Source organism: Fundulus heteroclitus, unplaced genomic scaffold, assembly GCF_011125445.2.
Source record: "Fundulus heteroclitus isolate FHET01 unplaced genomic scaffold, MU-UCD_Fhet_4.1 scaffold_61, whole genome shotgun sequence".
Taxonomy (NCBI): Eukaryota; Metazoa; Chordata; class Actinopteri; order Cyprinodontiformes; family Fundulidae; genus Fundulus; species Fundulus heteroclitus.
This window is the reverse complement of record NW_023397044.1, coordinates 1,573,817-1,596,303: the sequence shown is the minus strand read 5'-3', so window position 1 is coordinate 1,596,303 and position 22,487 is coordinate 1,573,817. Positions and strand designations below refer to the sequence as shown.

Sequence of the window (22,487 nt, the reverse complement as noted above, 5' to 3'; positions counted from 1 at the left end):
AATGTAAGCAGTCTTCGCCAACTTCACCTACTCATATAATTCCAGTGTTTCCCGCAGCGCTATGTTTGCGAGGCGGCTGCCTCGCCAAACTCACGCTACCGCCTCGCTATAATTCCAAAAAAAATATATAACTCGATATACTTTCATGTTTATTTGACATTAACACGCGGTTGTTTGTTGTTGCTTTCGCGCGTGCATACAGTGATTGGCAGGGAAGAAACAGGCGAAAATACATGGATACGCCCCCCGCGTCGCCTCCCCCGCTCCGTCAGTCAGTCAGTCAGTCGTCCGCGCAAATCTTGTTCCGGCCAACAACTCACCGCCTCGCCTAAACAAATTCCTGCGGGAAACACTGAATTCTGAAATTGAGGTCCTATTTTATTTTTTTTTACTTGAAAAAGCTAATGGAGCACTTTTATTTATAAAAATTGGTTCATAACCATTAATATTTTGTTAGTACTTAGAGTGCAGTGTTATGTTGCATCATGCAGTAAAAGTATAGACCCCTTGCATCTGACGTCACAGTCACGTGATCGGGGGTGCGTGCCTCCATCTTGGTGGGCACGCTAGCGTGACAGCCCACCACTGCACTGGCACAGTTAGCTTATTACTCGCATGGCCGGCGGAGCGATTGTTCAATATGGTGTAAACCTGTTGCATTGTTGGTTGTGGGAATCGTGCTGGGAGGGACAAAAAGGCGTTCTATAGGTTGCCTACCATAATAGACTGTCAGTGTACTAACAACGGAACCGCGGGGTTTAAAAAGTTCACCGCTCACGATCTGTGCGGCGCGACGCTCGGACGCGACCGGACTGTACACACTGTACGTCGTGCCCCCTCAGGGACCGCTCGCTGTGGTGGCAGAGGTAGGCGAGCGATGGTGGGTGAACAGGGAACCAGAGCAGGGGGTCGAGCCCAGCTCACGCACCGCACCGCACCGGCGGCCGCGCGGCACGGCAGGTCGCCCGGCCCGCCCCGCGAGCGTGCCGAAACAGGCGGCCAGCGCGTCGCGCGGACCGGAGCGCTTGCCCTCCCAAACCCCTCCGCGAGCCAACCGACGTTCGGGCTACCTTGTGTTTACACATGTAAACACAAGGTAGTTCACCAGATCCGCATAGCAAATGGCCAATGGCAATGGCCAATCATCGGGATTGCTAGAAAAATCCAAAACAGGAAGCGCCAAAGGGTCCGTATTACCGATCCTTGTACATTTAGCATAGTAAAATGCCTTATCAGAAGGCTGTAACTCATCCACATAAGGCTTGGATTGCATGTTGGTAAGGGTGGCGGCCAACCAATATGGCCGCCACGCAAGGGGTTCTGGGTAACGGAGTCACGTGGTTGCAAGGGGTCTATTGAGTAAATGTGATGTTTTTTACCTCAAATTTAAGGTCATTCCTATTTTATTTGTGTACATTTTAATCAACAACATTAAAAGTACATTCTTTTTACGACTGAAATAACAGTAAAGGGTAAAAAAACTGAATTCGTAAAAATTAAAACGGAAAAAACAGAATTTTCAAAAATTAAAACGGAAAAATTTGAATTTGGGAAAAAAAACGGATTTTATAGGGCCCTATTAAGGGCTTTATACGTTAGAAGGAGAATTTTAAATTCTATTCTTGATTTAACAGGAAGCCAATGAAGGGAAGCTAAAATTGGAGAAATATGATCCCTCTTGTTGATTTTCATCAGAACTCTTGCCGCAGCATTTTGGATCAGCTGAAGACTTCGAACTGCATTTTGTGGACTTACTGATAGTAAAGAAAACAAAACAACAAACGCAAAGTTGTGTTAGTGCCGACCGCGTTGAGCGCATAGAATGGACCTGCACCAGGTTTTGAGATGGTTGAGAACTCATGGTCTTGCTGTTGAGAGAGCAGGAGGAAACGATCATCCCAAAATGTTCGGATGGATCAACATAAACCACCCCTCTCAATCAGAATTTTGGTATTCAAATTCTCCATCCATCCATTGTCTTCCGGTTATCCGGGGTAGGGTCGCGGGTGTAGCAGCTTTAGTAGAGAGGCCCAGACGTCCCTCTCCCCAACCACTTGGGTTAGGTCCACCGGGGGAACCCGAAGGCGTTCCCAGGCCAGCCGAGAAACATAGTCCCTCCAGCGTGTCCTGGGTCTCCTCCCGGTTGGACGTGCCCGGAACACCTCACCAGGGAGGTGTCCAGGAGGAATCCTAACCAGATGCCCGAGCCACCTGAACTTGCTCCTCTCGACGTGGAGGAGCAGCGGCTCTACTCTGAGTCCTCCCTGGATGACTGAGCTCCTCACCCTATCTCTAAGAGAGAGCCCAGACACACTGCGGAGAAAACTGATTTCGGCCTATTATACATAATTAATAGTAATGGAAAACAGTTAGTATAATCTGTAGTTCCAAAGAAACACTAAGAATAAAAGGTAAAAAGTAGATATTGCAGTTATTGTAATATAATAAGGCACATTCAGGTAAAAATTAGATGCAATATTCAAGATTAACATTGGAAAAAAAAAAACTCCAATCTATTTACACAACTAAGATAATAGATTATGTAATATGCAGAATAATACAGCAGCATCTCAAAGTAGCTAAAGCACGTGCAAGTTTACCTTAGTATCTGGGAGAGAGTAAACGATTCATGATTGGATCAGAATCCGTGCAGCCATTAGCATGTCTGTATACAGTTTTTGAGTCTGTGGTGAGCCCTAGAGATTATAAAGTCTAAAGGTGCGTTCACATTGAACACGAATGTCGCCACTTTCGTGTGCCATCGCTTGCCTGACATACAAACGGCCGAAAAGTCTGAAAAACAGTAGTACAATGGTGCCATCTAGTCAGGCTTTCACTAAACTGCCACGCCAGTATCCTCACTCACTCTTCTCCAGGCTCTCTCCTTTCTGGACTTCTCTCAGTAGCAATAATTGGTTGAGTCATACAACTCAGGCTGACCACAGACAGTCACTATCAGCTAGTCTCGCACGTTGAATGAAGACAGCTTTTTTCGGCTGTAGTTTTTCACCTTACGTCACAGCCACATCCAGTTCCTGATTGGTTGTTGCGCCGTGACAAGACACAAAAGTTCAGGTTTTTCAACTCCAACAACTGCCGCTTTGCATCCATCACAGGTGTTGTGTCGCTCTGGCTTCGCTTTAACCGGCAAAATTGAGCATTTGGGAATTCCCCGCCTCTGTGGCCTTGCTAACATCCCAATGCTCCTGTGTTGCACCTGTGCTGCACCTGTGCATAGGGATATCATGTAAATCTGTCACTCGGTGTGCTAAGTTCGAGTTTAATGTGAATGCACCTTAACAGCAGCTGGGAAGAATGACCCGTGGAAACGATACTTAGAGCATCTGGGATGCAGAAGTCTGTCACTGAGAGAGCTATATAGCTCTGCAGCAGCTCCATGCAAGGGGTAGGAGACATCGTCCATCAATAACATTCTTTTTCTTACAGTCCTTTTGCCTCCCACCACATATAATTAGATTATTGAGCTAACAATCAACAAAGTACTTTCACAGCTATCCTCAGCTCTGGCTCTTATTGCCGTTTGAGATGGAATGCTGTGTTTTGTTTTATTTGTGGACAATATGAAACAATCTCAATTAAAACAATGCAAAATTTACTATTTTTATGATGCCCTAATTTAACTATGAAGTTTTGTTTTTGAACTTTGCATTTTTAGAAAAGGAGGTTGAGGACCATCTATAAACGAGGACCCTCTCTGATGCAGAAAAATATTTTGTGAAGACTGACTCCTGCACATTAGCCTTTGCAACTTGAAGCAGCTCTTGCAGTGGGATTTCATCCCAGACCAAAACTGTTTTTTTTTTCTCTCTCAACAAAACCAAACACTTTCATATTGCTCACACATGTTCAAATGAACTGCAAATCTTTGTAACAGGGAGAACTTGGCTCACAATGAGGATTTTGACAACTATTTTGTTGTACATCTGATGAATGGAGTAATTTTTAGATCCGTATAAGCAATGCAGAAAAAAAAACTTGGGCTGGAATAAACGACGATACACTAAACATAAGTTTTAGTTGTGCTTGTTTCCATCATGTTTTAATGCAACATTAATGGTTTTACAAAATATTTACAACTGATTTGTTACTTTTTTGTTAAACACAATCACATTTTGAATTGTAATGCACTCAAGTTTCAGTTTATTTAGCAACTTTTTTAAAAGCATGTTACTGTTACAATGATAAGTGCACTTTGTGTTTCAATGAAGCTAGACAATGTACTTTTTTGCTTTCTTACCAAGGTATTCTGTACAGTTACCCATTTATAAGTTTGTTGAACACAAATTCCTACACTGTCCAGTACCTGTGTCTATCCAGTATGAGGTCTTCCCAAAGTGCAAACACATCAAGGCAGTGTCTGTTCAAGTCTAAATAAAATTTTCGATGCACTGATTATGGTCAGAACTCCAAGTTTACACAGAATCTTCTCCTTTGTGCATTCTTATGTCTTTTCAGACCACCACATTTTCCATCCCACGATCAGTTCTAACATTAAAGGGCCGACCTACTTTACCAACAGCTTTGTTAAAAAGGTTCCGTGCTGTTTCGCTGACTCTAGCTTTATGTGTAATGCTGACCCTGGCCGGAGGGGGAAATCACTATTGCACTTATACCCCATGGTAACAGATGGCTGTCTATTAGTGGTTTATTCCTGAAGTTACTGATGTGCAGAAGTGAAAAAAATGTTTTGCTTACTGGAACTGCTGAGGGTGGTGCATGCGAGAGTGTACCCTGCAGGGCAGCCTGCACACCAGGTATTACAGCCCGTTCAATTTCCTCCTCTTGCAGGGAGACTGCCATGTTGGCTTTGACCTCTTGATCCTTGCGCTGGGGGTGTGGCCAGCAGCTGAGACGTTGAAGGGCTGTGGTTAATTAGCATATCTTGTGAAGATTTAAGTCAGAGCTTTAAGATTTACATTTTCTCTGTCTGTCTGTCTGTCTCTCTCTCTCTCTATGTACATATACACACACCATAGTTTTCGGACCATAAGGCACACGACTTATAAGGCGCTATGAATTAACGTGTCTATGCCCAGATATAAGTACCATAGCCCATATTTCTTGTGGCAAATTCCCACAATTCCCAGACTTTATGTCAGTGGGATGAAGCAGCAGAATGAATGGTAAAACGTGTGATGAGCTAGCTGAGCTAGAGCCATTTCTTTTGCAGCAGGTTCCCACTGCACACCTGTCAGTGAGAACAGAGAGGGACTGTAATTCTGCACGTCTTTACGACCCCCTGCTTGGAGCAGCTCAGTGAATCGAGCTCGGTGTCGCATAAAAAACTGTTCGATGTAAAGACTCCTTGTCTCCGGGAAGTTTATAGTGTGACACCACGTACCCGGTCGTAAAAATCAAACTGTAGTACCTATATGCGCTGAGTCCACGCAGAGTCCGCTTGAGTATGCCTCGAGTACGCACAGACCTCCATGGAGTGAAGTACGCCTGAGTATGTGGAGGCCTTTACATGAATGCACTTCTAGTTTCGACATTACAGTCAGGGAGTCTTGTGGACTGCTCAGGGGTCGGACCAGTTTATGGGAACAGAACCAACTTGAACAAACAACGGCACAGCAACAGGCATGTGATACTTATTTTATTAGATTTGATCCTTCTGTCAACAAATTCTGATTCCAACCTCAACATATCATACTCCCAGTGTACGTACAGTGCAGCCAAAAGCAGTTCAGAAACAGTCCGAAGAGGTTTGATGATTTAACAGGATTGTGTGCTCTTAACATGCAGCCACACTAATGGGAACTTTGATCAAGGATTTACAGCTGGGATCTGGTGACCCAGGATTTTAGTGGAATCATAAATTGATGAACAGAACAGAAGCAGAATACACCTTCATTGTGAAATAATTGCAGATGATTTTTTTCTGTTTTTTCTCGGTTTTTTCTAAGACATGCTGGTCACAAAAGGCAGATACTTGATCGTCTTTAAATAAGCGTTGATGCAGCCACCTGCCCTTTAGACTCATCTGCGTTTTCCAGCTGCCACCACCAGTTGATCTCACCTCCAGTTGATCTATTACATTGGCTGCTTGCTCCTGCTCTGCCGCTGACGGGGGCTCCCATCCAGACTGATGCACTGGGATTAATCCTCCAGAACCTTCATAAACATGGTTTGAAAACAAAGACCCCAACCTTGACGAAAACAATGCCCCCAAAAATCGCTGAATAAAACCGCAAAAGATATGCACGGCAAACGTCCACCAGCTACACCTAGCAAAAACGAGCAGTCCACCGAAAAATTTAAACCAGGTGAGATGGAACCAGCTCAAATCTCCAATTCTACCCATCTAAATGTGTTTAAATCCCTGATCGATTGTTTTGACAAACAAGATTTGGAAAGCTTCATATAAACACAAGACATGGAAGGATCTACAGGTGCGATTTGTAAAAGATATGACAAAGGAAGAAACTTGCTCGCGATGCTCTGTGGCAGATTATGGAGAAGGCAGGCTTCAAGGGTCACATCGCCCTTGTGGAAGGAAAAAGGGTCATGGGAACAGCTGCTTCCGAATAACAATGAACACTATTTTGCTCCTGCTGGAGGATTTCCTGAAAATGGGTTATAGATGTTAAATCTATATGTTTAAATGTTTGTTGTTCTGCTAACTGTCATTTCATAAGTGTTAGCTCATTCAAAGAACAGTAATTGTTTCCTTTTAACATTTTTTTTGTTTGTTTATAAAAAGTAATTATTTATTTACTTAAGCTTCAAGATAGGGTCAAATATATGTATGTTTTATACTGCAAATCACAAAAAGCTCATAGAATGTGTTTCTTGTATACAGTTTACTAGAATAGATGAAAAATTCAGGAATAGTCAATGGGGGGGGACAAAATTTATTATAGCCATGTAACCTCAGCCGGAGTGGCAACTTTGCTTTACTGTCTAGGCAAAGTCATAGCAATCAAAAAAAGATGAAAACAGTTATTTTATCATCATAGCCAACATTTATGGATACAATAACACTGCTCAAAACAACAAACTACTCACTAAGCTGTCAGAAGTAATTTTAGAGTTGAAAACATAACAGAGTTTATAATAACAAGCGATTTTAATCTTGTGTGTGATGAATGGCAAGATTGTTGGCCAGGTAAATTTATTGACCATCACTTCAATACTTCTATTCAGTCCTTTTGTAATGATCTTAATCTAACTGATATTTGGAGAGAAAACAATAAAGGATAAACAGCATTCAAACCTAAAGGATATATACAATCAAGAATAGAATTTTGGGTGGACAGTAACAGTTTAACATTATATCCAATGTTTCAATTGATGCAGCTCTCCTAATTTAGCATGCTCTTATAACACTAGAAATGCTACCACCAACATCTCACAAGAGAAATACAGGCTTTGGGAAATTAATTCATCACAGTTATTGCATGAAGAGTGTTGCCAAACAGTGAGCAGTGATAAAGAAGGTTAAAGACAAAACTGATCTTCAATCCTCATGTTCCAAATGGGAATTTTTGAAATATAAAATAAGACAATACTCTATTAGCTTTAGCAAAAAAAAAAAAAAAAAGAAAAAAATACCAGAAAGCAAAAGAAAAAAAGGAAAAGGAATTACTTTTGGACATAAAAAAGGATTTATATTTCAAATAAGATCATTTTAATCAAGCAAAAGCAAATGGGGCATATATTAGATCCAAAGCAAAGTGGATAGAAGAAGGGGAAAAATTCTGCTTACTTCTACAAATTGGAAAGAGAAGACAGGGGGAAAAAATAAATTAGCTTACAGCTAATTTATTTTTAGGCTTGCAGCCTAGGTTTTGAATGTTCTGATTCTGACATAATGGCAAAAGAAATCTCATATTACTTGTATCTTTATAAATCCTGTTTTTCAACAAATGAATGAAGTTTTCTTTAAAAACCATCACGCAATACTATATACCTAAACTTAAAACAGAATATGTACAGTTATGCGAGACTGCAATTTCACCTCATGAATTAAATGAAGCTATAGGTAATTTAAAACTTAAATACACAGGCATGGATGGGCTCACTTCAAATTTCTACAAACATTTTTGGGAAGATTTAAGAGAATTTATGCTTTAAGTCTTTTAATAATCAATTAATAATCAAAATCCTGCACCTACAATGAAGCAAGGGGCAATTCTTCTTAATACAAAACCTGAAAAAGACAAAAGGCTATTAGATAATCTTAGACCAATTACACTCTTAAATAATGACTATAAAACTCTTAGTTCACATCTATTCCTTAAGGCTAAAGTCTACTTATCCCAAAATGATTAGCATGACTCAGACTAGCTTTATGAGCAATAGATCAATACACGACAATGTATGTCTGGTGCTGGATATCCTTGATTATGAGGAATTTATTGAAGATGATAGCTTTATACTTTTACTTTATTTCAAAAATGCTTTTGATATGACAGAATAACCTTTTCACAAGCACAAGTTGCTTTGCTCTAAACAAAGGTATTAATCAGGGTTGCCCCATAAGTCCAGGACTATTCATCACAGCTGCTGAAACGCTTGCTATTCACCTTAAAAATTGCCAATTTTTAAAAAGGCATTACGTTTTTTGGAAAATAATTAATTATTAGCCAGTATGTGGACGACACAACAATCTTAAAAATGAATAAAATTCCCATAGCTTTAACTGTGGTCAATATATTTTCCAATGTGTGGTCTATTTCTCAACCTTAACAAATGTGAACTCTTAGCAATTAAAAACTCTTCAAACACTCTGTACAACAGGGGTCACCAGGTAGCCCCCAGGATCATACGTGGTGCCCTTAGAATACTATTTTATTCAGTTGCTCTTCCTCTTTAATCATACTTGTATTCACATAGATTTAAAAATAAAAGCATTAAAACGGCTCCGATACCATTTTGTTTGAACGCAGCCTTCTCTCTCCCAACTAGTATTATACATGATATACAAGTTCATGAAAGTTGCACTATTTTGGCATTTGAGAGCCAAAAGTTTATTCAACTATTGTCACCCAATCCAGGCAGGCAATAAAAAGTTCTACTACCCTAGTAGTATGCAGTTTTTCATATATACACACACACACACACACACCTCAATTTCAAACAGATGGCATCGGTCAATACTGCACAGCCAGGTATCGGAGCCATAAAATGGCATCGGCGCAACACTACAAGCGCCAGATAACCATTAGGAATTTGAAACTGATTATTTCACTGGACCTGGCCGCATCGTCCACAATCTGGCCTTCTGTGAACATCAAATAGTCTATTGCCAGGCTCTAAGGGTTGCTCGGTCAACATGCTACTCCAAACCCCTTAAATAGGAACACTGGAAACTCCAAGAAGCTCTTCCCACAATAAACCACCTCCTGAAGCCACAAACACCATCACTGACTGAAACTACAGTTGAGCGATGCAATAGCTTCATCAACTTCTTTAGATCTAAAGTCAACGACATCCGCTCTAGGTTCCCCTGCTCCAACCAACCTTGTGGGGAGTCTGCCATCCCCCCTTGCTTCTCTAAGGTCCAGAGTTACACTGAGAAAATCAGACAAATGAAGCCGACCACCTGCTGCTTAGATCCCTTCCCTAACTACACTGCTTAAATCACACATCTCCATCCTCAGCATAACCATCACTGAGGTTATTAACAGTTCACTTCAAACCGCCCACGTTCCACCTGCCCTCAAAGCTGCCCTCATACGTCCCATCCTGAAGAAACCCCCCCTGGACTTAGACAACCTTGCAGACCACAGGCCTATTTCAAACCTCCCGTTTCTATCCAAGGTACCTGAGAAAACAGTTGCCATACAGCTTCAGGACTACCTCACACATAATCTGTTTGAAACTTTTCAGTCAGGCTTTTGTTCAGCCCACAGCACTGAGACAGCTCTGCTCATGGAGACAAACGACCTTCTCATGACTGCTGACTCAGGGTCACCATCACTCCTCATCCTCCTGGATCTGACAGCAGCTTTCGACACCATAAACCACACCATCCTACTCGAATGTTTCTGTAACATCATTGACTGACAGACCATGCGCTGTAGTGGTTTAAGACCTCCCAGATAGGAATGAATATATCTCGCTCGGAGGATGAGAGTCCAGGCCACTCCGTGTCACCTGTGGCATTCCCCAGGGGTCAGTCCTTGCCTCCATACTTTTCACCATTTACATGCTTCCCCTTGGTCCAGCCATCAGCAAACACGGACTTCCCTTCCACTGTTATGCTGATGACACACCACAATATATCAAAACTGCCCCCAAACCCCCTCCACAGCCGTCATCTCTTACCTCATGCCTTGAGGAAATCAAGGATGGACTCATTGGGCTTCCATGGAGAGAATAGCAGCAATACCAAATATGTGTTTAGGGAAATAAATTGTCAAAATATTGTAAAAAGATTTTTTTTTTTACCATAATACGAAGCATTTTAATTTACTAATTTTTTAAGTCAGTTTGAAGTTACACAAGTAAAGCGGTACCGGTTCTTAGCGTATTCTGTAATACCACTAGCAGCAAACATTTTATTATATTTTCAATGTTTACAAATGCAGGGCCGCCATCTTGTTTTACAAGCATGTTTCACAGCTTGTAGTTAGTTTCACTTTGAATACAGGTCAACTCCCAGATGAAATGCTTAAAATGAAAGCAAGTTCCTAAAATAATTTCTTTATTTTCGTGAAATGAAAAGGAGTGGGGGGGGGGGGGGGTTGAGTTATTATTGCAAAGTTCTGTATGTTATCGCATTATGGCTTTCAAAATTCCAACTCAAAAGATAATTTAGCATAAACGAGTTATAAATGAATGTGATGCTCGTGATCTATGCCGCTCACAGCAACAATAGGGAAATTAAATGTACCCATCTTACTGGCATAACCAACATACCCTACACAGGTGATCCAGAGAAACCAGCGGTTAACGAATGAATGAAAACACTGCGGTCATCGCCCATTTTCAAACTCAAAAAGCGTAAACTTTCAACTCAACAGACTTTACGTTGATAAAAAATAAAACCAGCAAACAGGGAAGGAGAATAAGGACCAAGGATGTCATGCCCTGATTGTTCCAGATGTAATCAGCGTCGGTCCTTGATCGTCCTGTATTCTGACTGGGAGTAGCCATCTCCAGGCAACAGACTCCTGTACTCCCGGGCAGGGTAGGGGCTGGGCTGATGCGGTAGCTAGGCTAACGGCTAACGTTAGTTGCCACATAACATAAAATTATCGATGTTCAATACGCGGAGAAGGACCAAGACATGCGAGTCCGTGCTTGATGGCCATTTTAACGCCAGCCAGCCACACTATAATCCAACCCTATACCAAATTGTTACCACCTTAGTGAAGAGAACCACATTCATCTCCCTCCCTTGTCTTCTGCCGGCATGTCTCAATGTGATGGTCTTTTAACTGATGGCACATCACAGTAGCAGACCCGCTGAATGCCGCTCAATTAGCACCAACCGATGATCCTATATCTGGTCTTCTAGGACCATGGTGCATCCGTCAAACTAACTACCATCTGTGGAAACAGGAGGACGGGGTGATGAATACAAGATTTTACTGCAAAGCTCGTTGATGCAACGACCCTCGCATCAACACGTTTAATTCCAATAACACCATCCTGCCTGTTTGGCAATCGGTTTATGAAGGAGAACACGCCTGTTATGTTAAAGCTTGGCCATGTTAAGCCATCTGACCTGCCGCGATAGACCGATGGTGACACGAGGCCGGTTGGCTGGAACAGACGGCCGTTTTCCTACCTACCTCCCGCCCGCTGACATACACTGTCACCAAGTACAGATCAACTGATACAAAATGTTCAATGACCCTCAGAGTCTTACCTCAGGCGGTGTGTCGAACCAAGTTCCGTGGAGCAGCCATCTTCGGAACCCCTATCTCCCTTCGTCCACACGAGCAGAGCCCCCTCCTCCGGGTTAGTCGTTCTTATTTTCCAGTAAACAATCCAACTCGTATACAGCGCTTATTTCTGCTATGACGCTAGTTTGTTTCGTTTCCAACACAAGTATGTTCTCTTTTCTCTGGAGCTTCGGGTGTCTCTCGACTTGGGCTTATTGCCGGCGCCGTACAGCTAGTTGTGCCCAGAGTTAGGCTGCCCACTGCCTCTACCACCGACAGCTTCTGTCTACGGACGTCATTAACTAGAGTCAATCTTTCGTCTAAAGGACACCTTGCAAGAACAGTTAGCAAGGATCTGGATCTATGACCCCGTCCGTTCTCTTATTGGTTTAAAAAGATTTTTTTTTTTTTTTTTAAAAGCTAACGCTAGCTAGCTAGCTGGTAGCTAGCTCTCTAATAAAATACTGCCATCGGAACATGGAAACAGTTCGCACACGGCAAGATGCTTGACAGCAATACTCATCCGAGGGCCAGCTTTGTAAATGCAGTCGAATAGTACTGTATAGTTTAGCGGGCACAGCTGCAGCTAGCCCTGGTCAGCCCAGTCCCGCTGATGGAAATATCGGTCAAAGGAGAGGGGCTGCATTGAGCGCGCGCCCCCGATCGCGCGCGCTCCTGAGACATTTCCCACAAAATGGCTGCCAAAACAATCCTAACACAAGCGCTTGCTTCTCAACAGCCAGTCCTGAGAACAACAGTGGTAACATTAAAAAGTTAATACCGACATACGCTAGTGTATGTTGGGATCACAGGGACCCAAAAGAAAACTTCCAATCAAACTTAGCGATTCCTGACTGAATTACACAGAGGCTGTTTGATCAGAAGACAATTGCTGCATGAAATCTTAAAATATACATTAAAATCTCTGCACTGGGGCAAGTAGTTTTACGGACTTCCTAAACATTGTGGGGAAACAAAACCCTAAATAGTTTAGCTCTTTCAATCAAATCTAAAATTAAAAAAAATAAGCAGGTATAAAATTAATAGCCACTCAACAGGACTCACATCAGGCATTTTTTTTTCTAAAGGATTTGCCTTCAATTTCTAATAAACAGTGTACACTAAAAGACATTAGTTTATCACAGCTGAACTCTTGACAAACATTCCAGAAGAATTCAGAAGGTGACTTCACAGAAGACTGTTCTACTTGTACACACCTATCTAATCTAGCCAACAGCAGCAATTTCACCAATTATAAAACTATCATTACTGCAGGCACACTGGTTTGGAGTAAAGATATAACTACATTAGTAGTTAGTGATGAAAACTGCACAAAGTGCTGCCAGAACTATTCGCCTGCCTATGCCTCATCTACAAGATATGTCAGCAACTGCTGGGGAAACAAAAATAATCCAAGTCCAGCAAATAAAGTTTTTTTTGTCAGACCTTAAATGCCTCATTCTTTACAACATTGCATGTAGACTTGGAAAAGAATGCAGATGATGATGGTTTACGTACATTTCAAATGTCATTTATGGTCTAACTCCATTACGTTTAGGTTTCAGTGTATTTGTTTGCCAAAGTATTTTATACAGTCTTATAAAAAAAATATTAGATTTTAAAAAGGTGTAAAGAGAGATGGGGCAAATTATACTTTACATCAATTTATATACAGAGTGTGTTACATAATGACAAACTTGAAGTTATAGCTGACTATCAAAAAACTGAAATTGCCTAGAAATGTCTCAACAAATGCACGTCTGTCAGGTAGACGGAGGTTGACTTAAAAGCGATTTTGTTCAGCTTGACATTGATGGTTGGTTGCCTTCTGTTCATGTTCCACACATCATTTCTTCTGTTTAGGTGGAGGTCTAAAACACACAAAACACACTCATTATAGGGTTTGCACACCAAACCAACAGCCATTATCACAGTAGCTCGACAGCAGTATTGTTCATGAGGACCCAACCGTTTAAACATTCAATAGCTTTTACATGAACAGTTCTTCTGCATAGCATATCTAGAACTAATGTTTCCTAGTTTATACAAAGTTATAGTAGCAACAACATATTTTTAATATTTAAAATCATACCAACAATTTGTTGTTTGGAGACCAGCAATATTACCTGTAGATGCCCACCACCACAGCATGGTCCCTCTCGTAGGGCTCCAGAGTGAGCTGTTCTTGTGGCTTCATGTTCTCAGCACTCATCTTCTTCACCTCAGAGGCAAAAACTGCCTCTGGAGCTGCTGTTGAGTCTATACAATTGGCCTAAAAAACAAAAAGGCTTCAACATCACAAATCTAAATAAATCAAGTTTATTTAGTATAAATCATGTCTGGACACAGGCAACATAATGTAGCAGTGTCTAAGCAGTGTTCATGGTTTATAGAGCCCATGAACACTGCTTTCCATGTCTGAAAGTGATTATGGGGGCCAACCTGCTCCCAACCACAAACACCAGAACCTCTACAACCTAGAGATAGGATGGATGTTTTGGGGTTTAACCATCTACACACAACTTCAATTGGAACGCAAAATTCTTTCACTTATCCCAACTACCTCAGTGTCTGCTTGATTTTTATTTATTTTTTTTAAATATTGGATTTCACTGAATTTCACAGTTTCCTCTTCTCTTGCCGTGTGGCTTTGTAATTACAATAGTTGAGTTTAAAGTACATTTTAGATGCCACTAATAAAATCAAGGCTTATTTCTACTGTTTTTGACAGTTATGGACAGACCTTTATTGAGATAACAAAGTGTCCTCCATTCTTCAGGAAATTGTGAGCATTCAAAGCAACAATCCTTGTCTGGTCAGGCTGGGCCACATCAGCAAAAATCACATCCACCATACCTAGAAAGAAGAGTTTACACTGAGTTACAATGTACGATTTGTTCCTTCACCTGATGCTAAGAAAAGTGAAGTAAAACTTGCCCAAGTAATCAAGAGGACATTATCACCACATGCAACAATCCAAGTAGTTTGGTTAGAATGAGCACAAATCAGAAGAGTAGTCCCCAACCAAACATTTTCCAGGTGTTACGAGTTAGACTGCTGAAAGCTTTTTCGTTTCTCTTCACACAACACTCACAGTATTGTTTTATTCTCCCTCTTTTTCCCTATGTGAAATTGAGGCCCATCACCACCTGTGTAACATGAAACAAGATTACCATTACGTTTCTACCTACCAACGAGCATCCGGTATTTGTGTGGATGCCTGGCGTCTTCAATGATCGGAATGATGTTGGTGCGTTTCTTTGCCACATTAAGAAGGTCACGACCTGATCGATGGGAGAACTCCACTGCATAGACGAGCCCCTCCTGTGACAAAAATGTGCAACAGGTACTTAAATCAAGCCGCGTTATACTCCATTTTGTGAAACTGTTTAGTGAACTGCAGGTTATAACGGTTTTTTGCAAGCATCTCTAAATCTCTTCAGTTAAGCATCATGTACAGGAGGTATAAAACTGTCACTATTAGAATATTCAGGATCATTGTTCATTTGTGGCTGGTAAATGTGATCAAAGTCCATGGTCTGGCGAACCAAAGCTGGTTAGAGCAGGTCTGAAACTTGAGTCCTTAAGGGCTTTCGTGTTATTGATTAGTCCATGTGCATAAGCAGTAGTGCTGCCGTTGTCATGGAAAAATGCACATCTAACACCACATGGCATCAACAGAACCAGTTTAAAACCTGGCTACGGTCTGTTTCAGACAGCGACTATGAAGCCTACTGCTGCTTACGCAAAAAACCCATAAGGCTGGGAACGTTGGGTGATCAGCCAGAAGTCATATTTAGAAAGTGCTGTTACTGCTCTGAGATAGACAACAGCTATCAGTTAGCTCTGCTGCTCTGGCCACAGCCCCACCTCTTAGTGGTGGTCCTCCCACATTGCCTGGGAGAGACAACAGCTCTGCCACTACCATCATCAACCTCCATGTTGTCTTAAACTTAGAAGCAACAATATGAGTGGAGTTTCTCTGGATACTCTACAGTTCAAATGGCTTGCCCCAAACCATGTGTCCCGACTAGGGATGTCAGTTATTAATTAATGAGCTAATCTTAAATTGATTGATCACATCAACCGACTAACGAGTACTTGATAAGCGACCGTTTTCCTAAAAACCCTAGTTTTCTCTTATATCAAGAGGGTCTGTTAAAAATGAGAACCAGACAGACAAAAATACAAGGTTCTGTGCCAATTCTGAAACAGCTTTATTACAAAATAAATGCATGCAGAAGAAACACTTTTCCACAACAAACCTATGAAACCAATACTTCTAGTGGTTGACGTATATTCTTTAAACCAGTGCTAAGTCCTTCCACAGATGTTTTCAGATGTAAAAACATCTGGTGTACAGTGTATCCACTTGACCGCCAAATGGCACAGCAGGCTCAGTAAAGTGGAAATAACATTTAAACAAAGCTTGCTTATAAACAAGAAATATCAGTTTTACAAACCGTGTCCCTGGTGAGGTTTTGGTTTATTTTTTTTTTAAAAAAAAGCTTATTTTTCCCCCCATTCAGTGAAGTTACTTGTAGTGGGTAGAGTTGCCATACATTTTACTCACGAGTAGCAATACTTCCCAATATTATTCAAGTAAAAGTTTAAAAAGGTACATCGCAATAACAATTAAATGTAACCAGTTTCGACATTTCTGTATGTCAAGATAAAGGTCTTAAAATCCATTCCTAATAGTCTTTAAAGGGGTGTTCAGTCTTAAATTTGAGTTGGTGACACCTGCAGGTTTTTTGCCACAGATAATACTGGGGAAGCTAGCAATACCATAAAAAGACTTAACCAACGATGAACAGTCAACAGAAATAATACAAAAGCCCATGGTAAGAGCAAGGCCCTTAAAGGGGCCTTTACAGAAACTCAGCGTTTGACCTCAGTGCCCTAAGATGTTGATATTTGAAAGGTTAAGTAAAAAACATTAGGTATGTTTACATGGACAAAAGTAATCGGAATAAATGACCCATCAGAAAAATAAAAAATAAAGCGTCATGTAAACAAGCCAATATGATCGGATCAAGCTCAACCGGAATGAAATTGTAATCCGAATGAGACGGGTGGTTTACGCCGACTGACAATCCGATCAGCGTACATGTAAACCCTTGCCAGGCTCACGTTATTTCCCAATGTGGCAAACTGACCCGAGTGCGCTTGGATGCCAACGTAAACATGACGCATTTCCGCTATCGGGGCTCCCGATACAACCCATTAGAAAAAAAAAATAAAAAGCTCGAAATCGCTGCATACTCAGTAACGTTTCTACCGTAATTAGAACATTGTACAAGTCCAGCCTGGGCACTCGGAAGACAAACATATAATGCTCCTCTGTTTACCATTTTTGTAGTTTAGCAAAGACGACAGTACTTCTTGTGTTTTAAGGGGAATTTGATAGCTGCGCATGTCAGCGCTTTTATATCCTGAATAAAGCCAGAGCATTTACATGCACATTATGATCGGATTGTGTGCCCATATAAACGGCATAATCTGATTATTTAATCCGAATACATTTTATTCCGATCGTGAAATTTTGTGCATAGCTATTAAGGAACAACTAGGAGGAACAACCATACTCACTGGTCCAACAATGTCTGAAACGTGGGACACCGTGGTGCCAGAAGCAGCCCCCAGGTACATGACCTTAGCTCCAGGTTTGATGTGGATCTGGTCAATTCCTCCTAAAATGGCAGCTGCCAGCTTGGAGCGAAAAGGATTCCAGGCTCTGTACTCGATTTTCATCTCTCCTTCCTAACAGAAATAGCAAAGAATCAGAGCGAGGGTCAATACCAAGCTGTGCAATAACATTAGACACCATTTCATCACTGAAGTTAGATTTTTACCTCAACGCTCATTCTTTTTTCGCCATACACCGATTCTCCCACCACCATGTTTTTGGTCACCAGGGCATCCTCCTTCCCCCTGCAGATAAAGACACCTAACACACACAAAGTAGTTTTGAATATTTAAGAGGACTAAATATTCTCCTAAAATGACTTGAACATATTGTACAGATTACGGTAAAAGCATTAGGCAGGTTTATATTTTATCTGTCTGACAGATTCCTGTTTGTTCACGTTAATGCAGGGGTTAATTCCTGTATCTCTCCCACCTTTCATTTTAAGAGCAATGGCGTAATCCTGGACAGCCCTCTCCATCACTTTCCACATCCATAACATCACCTGGTTAACTTACTTTCATATTTGCAGCATAAAGTTCTTCCTTCACACTTTTGCCAAACTGGTCCACAGTCCACTTACCTCTCGATTTGACAATTTCAACCCCCCCCCCCCCCCCCATGTCCCCTAGAAAACCCTCCACAAACTGCAACTAGTACAAAAGACAGTAGCTTGCATCATTACATCATCTACTTCACACCTGTACATTAAATACACCTAAATCCCTGTCACATTCAATATAAATCAAGGATTATACTATTGGCTTAGTACAAGGCCAACCACAACCCTGTCCTTTCATAAATTTCTTACTTTCATATCTAATCAAGTGATTGCGAGTTCAAATTATTTGCCATGTTATTTATCTTTTAATTATTTTATTTTGTACCATGTTTATCCATAGGACGATCTTAAGGTGGTTATAAATAAAATGTATTACAATAAAAGAACACATACAAACCACACTACTGAAATACTGAAGAAGGTATGGAACTGATTTGAAATAAGTTTTGCCTTTAACCTGTTCAAATTGAATTTTTACTAGCCATTTGCTAGCTTATCATACAAATGAAAGACTAAATGTGTAGGTTTTTTATTTTTATTCTTTTTTTTGCATTTGGCTGACAATTCCATTTTATAGTGGGCAGTACTGCTCTGGGTGCAGAGATAAGAGGCATGTTCATTTAATACTGGCAGTTTTAAAAGTGCTGCCTGATGTTCAGCAACTGACTTGATCAGGTCAACAACACACAGACACTGGTCATGTTCAGCTATAAACGCACATGTGCAAACTTTGTGGTTACACACAGTCGGCCGTGGATACAGGTGCTTCAGTTCTGTAGCTGTTTCACAGGTAAAGAGGAAATATGCTGAAGAAAACGGGCGGTATTTGGTGGCATATTATGTACATAAAAAGCACTATCATGCTAAATTAGCCTGATCTTGCATGTTACCCTTCCTGTTTTATAGAAAAATGTAATAGTGAATCACAAGGAGATTCCTGGTTGGTCGCCCGCATTAATCAGCTAAGTTACTGGAAGCGAGGGAATAAATGCTGACAAATGACGTGGCTACAGGTGGAAATACCATTCATTTGTTACTTCAAGGCTGAGCTATAGTAATTGTTGACTATCAGGAAGTTCACAAAATGCAGTTAAAAGCCTTTGGCTGATCCAAAATGATGTACCAAGTGATCTGATGAAAATTAACATGAGAGTTCATATCCGTCCCATTTTAGCTTACTTTCACTGGCTCCCTGTTAAAAATCAAGTATAGAATTTAAAATTCTCCTAAGGTATGAAGCCCATAATAATCAAGCTCCATCATATAAAAGTCTTCTAATTTTTCCTCGACCAATCACAGTAAAGCAGTGTGTTCACTTTGCTTGGTTTCACCCTGCTCTTGAATAGGGTCGGACGAACCTAGACTGGCCCTGAAAAAACAAAACAGCTCCTAAAACACTAGCAAGCGGGCAGAGTTGAGTGCAGCCATTTTGAGGTGGTGAAACTGGGCCTTTAGGATTAAACCTTACTCCTAGCCCAAAAACTGAGGACCAAAAAATGGTTTTCAGTGGTAAAATATGAAAAATGTGTTCTCACTCAGCCGCAAGTATAACTACACACATACAAATTTAAACACCAAAGAAGCAGCACATATAGACACTGAAACGTTAAAAATTAACATTCTGTTTTTACTTCTACTCAACTTCTTGTGTTTGGAGTCAACTTTGTAGAACGGACATATAAAATCAGGCAAATGATACTGAAAAATGCCCATAAACTAAAATATGACTTCCTACTGGGCATGTCCGTTTTTTTAATCCAGTTAGTTAAAGCTCATAGTGCAAAAACATTTAATGATTTAAACCCATAAAGGAGAAATCAACATATCATTTTACACTCAACTATAAAGCTGCTTGGTTAGAAATGTGAAGTTTTGGATAAAAACCTTCATGTCTGTGTGGCTCGATCAAGACCCTTTTCCCTCCTCCAAAGCCTCCTCTGCCGCCACCTCCCCTCCCTCCTCTGCCTCCTCTTCCCCTTGGGGTGCCTCTGCCACCCCCACGGCCACGGAATCCTCCACCATCTGGGGACTTAAATCCTCCACCTGAAATAAACATTAGCACTCATTAATAAAAGGTGGGCATCTTCAAAATGGACTGCAGCACTTCAGACATGCCAAGTATTATATACATACTAGCATGTCCAAACATACTAGTTTCCAGCACGGCTGTCAGACTCCACGATTCAACACCTGACTCAAGTCATTAGCAGAACTCTGTAAAACTTCCTTTACATGTTAAAAAAAAGTGACAAAAAGCACAAGGATAATGAACATCTGCCACTTCCATTCATGGTCTACATCATTATGCGTCAGTCAGCTAACAGGTCCCGGCATTTGGAAGTTTGAGTAGGGCTAACATGAACCCACCGATGCTGGAGTCACCCAAAGAGCAGAGACACCAGATGTAGGTGTCTCAGGTTCACACTGAGCAACAAATAACAATTTTGGACAAACTAGTTCAACGTGAAAGAAAACCTCTTGTCTTGAGATTTACGCTTTTTTTTCTTCAAATTCCCAAATCACAAACATTTATAAAGATCAACTTTCTTTCTTTTCTTTCCTCACCTCTTCCTCCTCCTCGCCCCCCTCGGTCACCGAAGCCACCTCTGAAGCCACCACGCCCTCCGCCTCTTCCTCCTCTGTCTCCACGAGGACTGAAACCTTTAAACAGATATTTCATTTGAAAACATCTAGGAGACAATGTGCCTTTCAGGAACTGCAACACATCACACATACTTAGGTAAAAACACATACTTCCTACTCTCAGCAGTTTGTTCGCTCCCTTTGCTTCCAGACTTTTAAGAGGACGAAAAGGAACAGCAAGCCTTGCATCGTTTCATTTATGTCTTGGGGTAATCCCAGTTTGGTCATCCAAAGATTTAAAGTTATTTGCTGTAATTTACTCATCAATTATTGTATGGAAAATGCTACAAATTGTGTTTCATAATAGGGAGGAGACAATGCAAACCTGCATCATTACTTTTGGGCAAATGAAACCCATGTTAGCAATAGCATATGGAATAGTATACAATTCTGGTGGCTATATTCCCACACTTACTAATGTTTGGGGGAAAGAAATACAGCTTTGGTTGTTGACCTTTGGTTTTTTTACTGCCACCCACTGGACTGAAGATGGGAACATGAAAAGCCAAATCCTGGGACTTTCAATGGGAAAGGGGCTCTGATAATAGATCCTAATCACATGCATCCTGAAAATCACATAGCTGGTTCTATTTCCCAAGATGAGATTTTTAAAAAGTTGGTTTTAAGCCATATCGTCCTGTCCTAGTGGACACTTAAAAAAGATTGGTGTTATATTTACAGTTGGAATATATTAACAATGACCAGTCAAACAACTTTTGTTTGTATACACACAAAACACGGCTAGATAAGTTTGTACAGGGATCTGTTTTGGGCGGTTTGCAGGCTGATGCTTTTAATTCGTTTATATCGATATCGTAATTATGTTGTATCAACCACATACAACTGCTAATAAAGAAATACATACTGATCGTTTTGGCCATATCGTCCAGCCCTTGTAGTACAAGGGCTGGACGATAGAGCAGAACTCTGTCAACGATGCTGATAGTTGAATGAATCTGATCACCTGCAAAGAAGTAAAAAAAAAATAATAATAAACTAATTATGATAAAAAAAAGCGTGTGCTTGTAGGGTCGGACAGTAATGGGGTTATTAGAGCAACAATCTATTAATCCTAACATTTAAAGTCAGAAAAATTCAAACGATTCTAGTTTGAAAAACAAGCAAACGCTTTTCATAAATTGCTTTATACCAAACATTTGAACACAGGTCCACCGAGAACACAGTTTCTAACAGATAATCCGGTTTAATGTTGGCCTTTCTCACATTGTTCGTACATTTCCACCAGGGTAGTGGAGACGGCCAGGTTTTCAAGAGATCGCCGTTGTTCTTTTTCTCTGCCCTGCTTCTGAGTCTACAGCACGTGGTCCGTGACACGAGGAGCTTTCAGCTCAGCGTTAACTCTTCAGTTTACAAACAACACTTTACAGCTTTATCCATCACAGCGTTGAACTGAGAAAGCGGTTCTAAAGCTCGTAGCCACTTACTGTCACCTGGAATACTTTTTACCATGTGTACGGAGGACGGCGACATGGGCCAGCTGCATCTCTGAACCCAAACCATACACCAAAGACACAGTGAAACAGGCCCAAAACCCCGTCATGTGTTGCTACTGTACCTGGCTTCATGTCGACTGAAGATTAGCGATGATGAAACAACAGCCTGAAAACCTTGTGTTGCACTTCTAACCCTACTCCAAAATATGTTTCAACCTCACGCAGCGGACACGTGTGAAACTACGACAAATGCAAAAACTTCTTCTTCTTCTTCTTCTTAT

At 41.0% G+C, this 22,487-nt stretch overlaps 1 protein-coding gene across 1 annotated transcript; it reads right to left on the bottom strand.

Moving 5' to 3' along the window:
- Positions 1-12,931: 12,931 nt before the first annotated feature.
- On the bottom strand, positions 12,932-22,487 carry fbl (fibrillarin). Its single transcript, XM_012857687.3, has 9 exons — positions 22,329-22,487; positions 20,675-20,770; positions 19,994-20,152; positions 17,714-17,808; positions 17,451-17,621; positions 15,050-15,182; positions 14,602-14,714; positions 13,985-14,130; positions 12,932-13,729 (listed from the first exon to the last, which is right to left on the bottom strand). The coding sequence occupies exons 1-9, from the start codon at positions 22,336-22,338 to the stop codon at positions 13,705-13,707; spliced, it is 948 nt and encodes a 315-aa protein (XP_012713141.1). The 5' UTR covers positions 22,339-22,487; the 3' UTR covers positions 12,932-13,704.

Excerpts from the sequence above, each read along its gene's own strand:
- fbl (XM_012857687.3), bottom strand. Across the intron at positions 17,809-19,993 it reads CGAGCCACACAGACATGAAG|GTGTCTTTATCTGCAGGGGG; the intron begins GTTTTTATCCAA and ends TGTGTGTGTTAG. Across the intron at positions 13,730-13,984 it reads GTGGTGGTGGGCATCTACAG|ACCTCCACCTAAACAGAAGA; the intron begins GTAATATTGCTG and ends TGTGTGTTTTAG.